Source organism: Dipodomys spectabilis, unplaced genomic scaffold (genome assembly GCF_019054845.1).
Source record: "Dipodomys spectabilis isolate Male_0828 unplaced genomic scaffold, ASM1905484v1 ptg000021l, whole genome shotgun sequence".
Classification (NCBI taxonomy): domain Eukaryota; kingdom Metazoa; phylum Chordata; class Mammalia; order Rodentia; family Heteromyidae; genus Dipodomys; species Dipodomys spectabilis.
The window spans coordinates 243,866-253,424 of NW_024870698.1; the positions used below are offsets into that span (position 1 = coordinate 243,866).

General features: G+C 47.0%; 1 protein-coding gene across 1 annotated transcript in view; it reads right to left on the reverse strand.

The window, feature by feature from the left end:
• Bod1l1 (biorientation of chromosomes in cell division 1 like 1) overlaps window positions 1-1,804 on the reverse strand; it is a 43,678-nt gene extending 41,874 nt beyond the window's left edge. Inside the window, exon 1 of the mRNA XM_042674722.1 lies at window positions 1,568-1,804. Coding sequence (XP_042530656.1) covers window positions 1,568-1,804 — 237 coding nt within the window. The remainder of the gene's footprint in view (window positions 1-1,567) is intronic.
• Between the last annotated feature and the right edge of the window lie 7,755 nt (window positions 1,805-9,559).

Here is a 9,559-nt window from a genome sequence, read left to right on the forward strand (position 1 = left end):
CGAATATACAGTGTGATATCTTGCAGGTTTGCAGGTTTTGGAGAACAGCGCAGTGCAATCTCTACTTGTTAGATACAACTAAACAGTGTTTTGTGGGTAAATTCACACAAAAGTAATTTTCAAAAGGCAGTGTTACTTTAAAAAAAGATGGCTGTGCATATTCCCTAACCTAACAATGTAAAAAAAAATTGTGCATAATGTCTCAAAGTAATCTAGACTTCTGTGGTACAAAACCTTCACTATCTTGGAAAAGTACCTTTTTACACTGTGGTCAGGGTACCAGAGTTCTCAGGGAAGAAGGTTACCTCAGATTTCAGTTGTTCCCAGAGGAGATGACACACAGTTGCAGTTCACCTCAAAGCCTGTGAATGTCCTGCAGATTTTGGACCCTCCCCCTTTCTTTAAAAAAAAAAAAAAGCAGGGCCATTCAGATTAGCCAGTCTATAAAACAAAAACAAAAAACCACAACAACGCCGTTCCATCAAAACTCCAATCTAAGGGATGAACGGAGAGAGAACCTCCTCAAGATTAAGGGGAAAAAAAGAAACAAACTAAAACCCTCAAAAACTTTTCAACACAATTTTCACTCCATCTGTTTCCAGGTTTCCAGACTGGCTGGTCTTTCTTTTGAACCTTCCCGGTGTCCTTTGTTCCTACATTCTTGACCAAAACGACGACATTGACAGGCTCCTGCTAATCATGTCCCTTCCCCTTGCTGGCCCTTGACTCTTTGGGAGGTGGGGAGGAGGGGGGGCAGGGAACTTTTTTTTTTCCTTCTTGTTGCTCACTTTTCCTTCTCCCCGTTATTCTCCAGAACTCAGCTCTTCTTTCCTGACACAGTACCTGCTGTCATCTCCCCTCAATGGAGGGCTCTGTTTCTGATCCTCTCTTTCCATCTTCTCACCCTAGAAAAATGACGTCGCTTGGCTACTTAACGTCCACGCTGTCCGAATCCAGCTCTTCACTGCCCACCACTGCACCCCCTCCGCCCCCCAGATCTCAAGGTACAGCCACACATACTTGACAACAACTCGGTTCGATGACTCCCTGAATGCTTTCCCCGAAAGAGCCCCCCCCCCCCCCCAAAAAAGAGAGACTAACACACGAAAACCACAACTCCAACTCTGCGGACTTCAAGAGGCAGAAAAAGAAGCGCACACACACAGACTCACACTCACACTCACATGCACACACACACACTCACACCACACACTCACTCACACACGCTCACCACCACCAAAAAAACCGGAGCCAGCACCTCGATACAAAGTGAAGGGCGGGACGCGCTCCGCGGTACCAGGGGTGCACCGCTGGGCACTGGGCCGGTCGCCCTGAGCGACAAGGACAGTCCTGCTCACCAGACCGGGGCCGCGCCGGGCCCTGCCTCCCGGCTCGTCGTCGGGGCTCAGCCCGGCCCGAGTCGGTTAAACGAACGCACAGGTCGGGCGGGATGGAGGAGCGCGCCGCGCCGGGCCCGCGCGCGGCGGGGGCGGGCCGCCCGCGGGCAGGCTCCCCCCGGTGAGTCGCGGCCGGGCCGCCGCGGCCGCCCCCCGCCCCGGCCCCGCACCTTGGTGTCCACGTCGGCCAGGCAGTCTCTGCGGAACTGGTCGAAGAGCCCCTGGCTCTTGAGGTGGTTCACGATCATGGCCACGAGCTGCGGGTCCCCGGCGCCCGCGCCCGCGCCGCCCGTGCCACCCGCGCCGGGGCCGGCTCCGGGGCCCGGCGGCGGCGGCGGCGGCTGCGGCTGCGGCGGCGGCGGCGGCGGCGCGGGCGGCGGCGGCTGCGGCTGCGGGTTGGAGGCCATGGCGGCCCGGGGCGCGCGGAGCGGAGCGGAGCGGGGAGCCCTCGGAGAGCCCGCCGGTGGCGCACGGAGGCGACGGGATGTTGTCACGGAGTCAGCGGGCCCCACACCTACCCGGAAGTGAAAGGGAACCGAGGGAAGGAAAAGGCGGCGCCGGCAGCACCGGGGGAGGTGGGGGGGGAGGCGGGTGACGGCAGCCGCGAGGGGCCAATCCGCGTCGCCGACCCGGCGCGGGCGCTCTCGCGAGACTGGGCTGTGCCGGAAGTGGCTGTGGAGGTCGTTGCCGGGAGCCGAGCGGCTGGTGGGACCCGCTGGATTTGGGGCTGACTGGTGGGGCTCCCTGGGGGGCCGGGGCCGGGGGGCGGGGGAACGGGGCCGAGGCCGGTCTGGGGGCCCCGCTGGGATGGGAGGGCGGTAGCAGGCGCCGCCCAGGCCCCGTGCACGGTGGCGTGAGTTCGGCCGTGCGGCCTGTGGTTGCGTTGCGGTCCTAACCGTCCCGCGCCTGCGCTCCCCGAGGGAGCCCCTGGGCGGGGTGGGCGCGGGGGCTCCTCCCTTTGCACCCCGGTCACCCTCCAGGGGTGCAGGGACGCCCCCCCCAGCCCCCCGGCATCCTGTCGGGAAGGCCAGCAGGTTTGTGGTGGCCAGACCCTTGCTGTCGACTGGCGTGCCGGGCGCGCTGAGCTCCAGCCCGGCCTCGAGTGTTCCCCGGGTGCCAGCTCCAGTTTTAGGCTGAGCTCCGAGGATCGCGGTTCCAAGCCAGCCCCCGGCAGAAACGTCCGTGAGACTCTGATCTCTAACCGGGAAGAAGCGGAGCCTCGGCTCCGAGTGGTAGAACGCTAGCCTTGAGCCCCAAAGGCCCAGGGACCGTCCTCTCCCGTGCACTCCCACTGTTATCCCCACCGAAGCTCGGAGAGATGAGAGGCACGTGGGATTTCACAGCCTTTGAGTTGCCTGACTTTGAACCGAGTCAGCTTGAAAGTGCTTACTGGCTCTGGCGACATGGGCTTTACCACAGGGCTGGAGGCAGAAAACACAAACACTAATACTATGTGAGAGAGAAACACCAGAGAAGTGTTCATAAATAGAATGTGCATTGTGCGCCACAGTGCAGCTTCATGAAATGATTATTGCAACTTTAAAAGTGCTTGTATCCTGGGCTGGGAATATGGCTTAGTGGTAGAGTGCTTGCCTAGCATGCATGAAGCCCCAAGTTCAGTTCCTCAGTACTACATACACAGAAAAAGCTAGAAGTAGTGCTGTGGCTCAAGTGGTAGCATGCTAGCCTTGAGCAAAAGAAACTCAGGGACAGTGCCCAGGTCCTGAGTTCAAGCCCCAGTACTGGCAAAAAAAAAAAAAAATACATGTATCAGACGACTCTTAATACTAGGATTGGGCATCAATGTGATTCCTACTTGGACTAGATTTAACTGTCAACTGTAACTTTGTTAATAACCAAATGCTGTTCCTACATAATGAAAGACTTGTAGGAAGGTCATTCTATTCCCAACCTCAAAAAATTGTAGTTGACTATTTTAAGCTCATTATTCAATCAGTCCTTCCTTCAGTTGTATGGACAGCAAAGAAGTGAAATTCATGTGAATTTAATAATTTTATTTTTGCGAATGGCATATAGGAAACACTAAATATCTTCCAAAATACATTAGGGTGAGAATGGGTTATAATTTAGTCAACAATTCACAACTGATTTTTTAAAAGTCTGATTTACTGAGTAGCTCACAGTAAATCTGGAAGAAACAGCTTTGGATCCGAGAGTTCAAGTTATACTGGCTAGGATCATACTGGATACAATGTAACTAGGACAATTTCAAAGCCTTTTAAACCATTCTGGATACATTGAGAAGTATCCAGGTCAAAGCCTTTTCTATTCAAAGGTGTTTTTCCCCCCCAGTGAAGACAGATCCTGGATATGAGTGTTGCAAATACTTGAGGGAAACAGTGAACACATTAAAATGGTTTGAAAAAAAAAAAAAACTGTTAGTCAACATTTGTCAGTGACCTCTTTGTGTTTTTTTTTATTCCAGTTGTTTGCAAAGTTATGTAACTTTTGACAATAGGGAATGGAAGAAATGAAGTGTTCGCACACACAAAAAGTATCACATCTCTACTACTCCCCTGTACGTCCTGAGTTCCGAATATCCTGAGGGTCAGTCACATTTTTTTTTTTTTTTTTTTACTGAACATGATACACCTTAATGTTCCTCAAGTCTGAAACTAGTTTGTTGGTCCCTGCAATTTCCTCATTTTCCTATTGTCAAACATGTCCTCTACCCAGCCCCAACCTTTCAAGCCCTATTTCTGAGGGTGAACCCAGCAAAAGTGAAACATTGGTGACCTCTTAATCCTTGGGCAACCCACTTGATTACTAAGTAGAGCTGTTTCCTTGGCCGTGTGTCCCCAGGGCATCTGGACTCTGGAGTCCTGACTAGGCCTTTCACAAAGTTCACCTCATTTTGTCATGCAATTACATTGAATTCTCGAGTGCTTTCTTCCCTCAGCTCTTCACACGTTCCTCTCTCCTTGACCCACTCCAGCCCTTCCAAGTACCAGTTTTAAGGTGCTTATTTTGTTGAACTTTGACTTTGCCTTTCCAAGGAATTAGGCCATTTGAATTCTCCCTTGAGTCTACCCTACTTCAGTTAATACATTTGTGTACACTTGCATATCACCCAACCCATTTACTTATATGTTTATACACTGGTTTTGAGTTCCATGAGAGGAAACATGCAACCTTCACCTCTCCGGGTTTGAGTTCATGTAAAAGAATGTTTTTTCAGATTCTTCTATTTGCAAACGATACAATATCATTCTAATGAGTGGGTAAATTCCATTGTGTGTGTACACTACATTTTCTTGATCCATTTGTCCATTGGGGGGCATCTGGTCCAATTCCATATCTTGGCTATGGTGAACAGTGTTGCACAGAGCAGAACTCTGCTGGTGGCTTTACTATATCCTGGTTTATAATCTTTTGGATAAATGCTCAGAAGTAGATTTGTTGGGCCATAGGGTAGTTCTATGATTAATTTTTTTTGAGGAACCTCTATATGCTTTCCAGAGTGGCTGAACAAGTTTACATTTCTACCAAAATTGTATGAGAGTTCATTTTTTGCCCAAATGCATGGCAACACCTGTTGTTTACATTCTTGATACTGGTCACTTTCACTGGAGTGAGGTAGAATCTTAGATTTGTTTTGATTTGCATTTTTTATGGCCAGAGATGTTGACCATTTCTTCACGTGTCAGTTTTTACTCCTACTGAGACATCATTGAGGGTTTAGTTTTTTTTTTTTTTTTGGTCAGTCGTGGGGCTTGAGCGCTGTCCCTGGGCTCTTCAGCTTAAGGTGAGTGCTCTACCATTGAGTTACTGTGCCACTTCCAGAGGGTTTAGTTTTTTACACTCTGTATATTCTGGATATTAGGTCATTATCTGATATGTAGCTGGCAAAAATTGTCTCTCATTCTGTTGGCTGTGACTTTTACTGTGCAGTTTGATGCAATCCCATTTATCAAGTCTTTCTTTGATTTGCTGTGCTTCTGCCTTTCCAAAGAAGCTGTTTTTCTATTTTGTTACAATAGGAAACATCTCAGCAAGGCAGAGATATGGTTGAGAAGAGCATTATACGGTGCTAATGTCAAGAAATGGGTTTGGTTTTCCTCTGAAAGAACTGGAAAAACAGAAGTCACTTGCTCTTGAATCAGGATGTGGATAGAAGTGGAGGGGTTGGAGGAAGGGGATGGGGAGGTGGAGAGGGTAAGAACTGAAATATTTGGCACAGACTGGAAATCTATTCACTCTCGGCCAATATGGAAGTGCCTGAGAGGAAGATGCTGTGGAAATGGTGGCTCTGTGCACATGTGTTACCTTGAGGATTTGCTAAATTTAAGAACTGTCAAGAGTCTCAGCTTTTTGGAAAAAAGAAGATGAGCATAAGATAGACACAATCATGGACACACAGAGACCGGGACTGGGTTATAGAAGCCCCTGAGATACTAGGAACTTCAAAAGAGAGAACTCGTTGAAGGGGGAGAGAGAATTGTGTGTGTGTGTGTGTGTGTTTTGAAATGATAACGGGTGTTTACAAACTGCTTGTGGTGAAAGCACCCTCTTCATGTGGGCCTATTAATGTTTAAAGGGAAACAAAAAGAATAAAAACTTGGCATTTCTGCTTCCAAATTTACATTCATTTTCTTTCAGCTATTCTCTTGTGTAGTCTACCCAGATTTGTGAAACATCTTGTAAGAAGAGTTAAATCTCCCAGAATCATAGGACAAAGATCAACCAGGTCATTGTCTGACCACACTGTAGATAGAGATTGCTTAACTATACTTACTTCTCACCTCTTGCCCCAGTGTTACTCTATTTAAACCCAAACCTCAGGTCAATATCCTGAAGATGGAGTGAAATGCTCTCTGGTTATAGCAATCTTTTCCCCATTGCCTTGAAAACTACAAGCTTGTCTCCAGGAATGTATTTAGGAAGAGTAGAAATTGAAGGAAGTTCTACCGCAATGCAGTCTAGGTCATATGGAAAGAAATTCGAGGGGGTTGACTAAGCAGCAATTGTGACCAAATAAGTAGCTACTTAAATAGAAACAGTGTTCTACATTTGAAAGAATCTTTTCAGAGGGAAGATGGGTGAGATAGTATCTGTACAAGAGAGGAATTCAAAGACAGAATTGGCTTGCCTGCAGAGAACCTGCATTTGCTATGAGCAGCAGCCTGTGAGACCATCTAGTTGATTCCTATTCTGACTCTGATTACTAAGGACTCTTTCTGTTGCATGCCTATAGAAAGAGAAGGTGCTGGTAATTAAATGCAGGAAGCTATCTACTTGGTAGTTATAATTCCTCATAAGTGATTTTTGTGCGTAAGACTAAGATCTCAATTGTAAAACCAGCTGGGTAGGTTATTCGAATCCCTTCTTTTGTATTAATGATCATCTCTGACATTTTTAGACTGAAGCTTCAACCTCACACTGATCAAAAAATTGAAGTATTGTGTGGGGAAACCAGTTTGTTTGGCCATCTGGTCTACCTCAGGTAACATCCAATTGTACTGATGATATTTCCAATCAAACTGTACACTGGTCACACATTTCATGCCCCAAACTAGAAAAAGACATGTTTATTGACCATAGTGAATAGTCTGCAGATGAGTGTGAGGCCCAAATGAGATGGACTAGATATTTTCATGGCAAGTAGGGGAAACAAAAGTACGTAGTGGCATAGGAAAGAACTTCCTAACAAAAACTCCAGGAGTGAGCTCTAACTCAGCCTCTGCTTTTTCCTGAGATATACTGTTGTACCTCCTGGAAATCAGTGTGAAAGACTGATTTTCTAGCAAGAAATTTCTTGCTTCTAAAAAGTGTTACTATATGAAGAGAGCAACCGGTCTTGCTTGAAGAAGAGACACATATTAGTGTTGTAATGTGACTCACCTGGGTCTGTAGCCACCCGGGGCAGAGCTTTGAACTAATGAGTGTGTACGACTTCCACCTGTCAGTTCAACCAGCCCACAAGTGTCTGATGACTTGGAATGAAATGCTTATTAGCCTCTGTGAGAGAAAATTCCAGAATGAGATCACAACAGCAAGCTAAAACAATCTTCCTTGGACCGGAGAACCGGGAGAGGCTTCACTTGCAATGTCTGAAGCACTGATAGAATCAATTGCATAGTTGAGCTAGAAAAGCTAAATTAACATTCACATCCCAAGAATTCTGTAAAGTATTTCTATCACCCCAATCAGACAATGGGTACATCTCACCAAATACAGCCTTCTCCCCCTCTCACCCCCCCCAAATAGGGCCAGGCTTTTTTTTTTTTTTTAAACATTGAGTAGCATCCCTCTGCAAGTTCACTGGAGAATCTCCCCATTTTCTCTTGGTTATAGATTCAGGAAAACACAGAGGCACAGCTGCCAGACTTTGACTGGCATCAGCTTTCTGATTGCCTTTTCCTGATCACAAACTGCCAAGATTATTTATTAATGAATAATAACTTTTATTTTTCTTTATTTGAATAACTTTTTAATTATTTCACTATGATGTAATTCCCAAGTATAATTTCTATCTAAAAGTGCTTATGAAGTTTTGAGCTGCAATAAACGGATATTTCCTAGCATGAATTTATAAATAGTGTACAGTCATTCCAGCAACAGTGGGCACAGATTTGATACCTTGTCATCATTGAACATCACTATGTTTTTGTACCTTGTACAATTCAGTAGATTACATATCTGCCAAGATTTTTGTAGTTAAACTCATCTGCCTATTAGTAAATGAGTTCAGTGGAATTTCCCCATCCTACAATGGGTCCCCATGTCTGATATTGCTTCCTCTGTCATGTGGATTGCTTGGTTTTCCGTGTCTCTAGGCCTCTGTTTCTTTCTTTTTTGTTGTTGCTGGTTGTGGGGCTCGAACTCTGGGCCTGGGCGCTGTCCCTCAGCTCTTCAGCTCAAGGCTAGCACTCTACCACTTGAGCCACAGCGCCACTTCCGGCCTTTTCTGCTTATGTGTTGCTGAGGAATCAAACCCAGGGCCTCATGCATGCAAGGCTAGCACTCTACCACTGAGCCACCTTCCCAGCAGGCCTCCGTTTCTTTATAAGTAGAACGGGGATAATCCCGCTGCCTTCATTGTGTGGATAGGAGAGTACAGGAGAGCTAAATAAGGCAATTTCTATTAAAATGTTTGCTCAGGACTCAGTGCATAGGATATCCAACAGCAATAGTTCTAATTAAAATCATCTTATTTAATGCATATTTACAGATATTCAGAGGATGCTTAGACTACCTCAAGCCTCTCCACCAGCCTGCTTTCAACATTTCGCCCACAAGGTGGTGCTCTCTCTCCCTTTTTCAAAGGAACACACGCACATTCACACACTGACACTCAACACACAATTTTCTTAGAGTGGAATGGATGAATAGGTTACCTAGTGCTAGTTCATTCAACGCATATTAACTTTTTAAAAATATGTATTTTATTGTAAAGATACTGTGCAGAGGGGTTACAGTTACATGAGCAAGGTAATGAGTACGTTTCCTGTTGAGCATTGTTACCCCCTCCTTTGTTTTCCCCCTACCATCCCTTCCCTCCCCACCTCCCCAACTCCTCCCTCCTCCTCAAAGTTGTAAAGTTTGTATTAACTTTTTGAGACCGATCCCCCCTCCCCCTCTGCTGCTTGGGCTAATCTATCCACCTCAGGCTGGTTCCGGGCCTCACAACCGGGCTACCAATTATAATCACTTGGAAATGTTTTTCTGAAAGAATTGATTCCTGGGCCGCACTCCAAAATGACTGATTCACTTGGACTGGATTGCAGCTCAAGCGTCAGTCTGTTTTAGAAGCTTCCAGTATAATTCCACGTGCAGGGAATGTTAAGACCTGCTAAGCTTCTCTTATTAATCCTCTCTGAGCCTCGTTTTTGTCCACATGCTTATAACCAGGACGTTCCCTGGCCCCCACCGGGGGTATAAATATGGAAGGAGTCTCCTTTGCTCACAGATGCCTGACTCCAGGGCTCCCTCTCTAGTCCTCAGGAACATGAGAGGTTGGGGGAGAACGCCCATCATTTCTCTGCAGATGAATGAATGTTGAGGTTCTTTTTCCTTGAAGTTGGGAAGCCCCCATGGTTTGGACAAGTAACAGCCCTTGCAAAGATTTCTCAGAGACTGTGGATACTGGTCACTCCCTTGGGTTACCCTTGGCGAAGGGTATCCCCTCCCTCCCTCCCCAC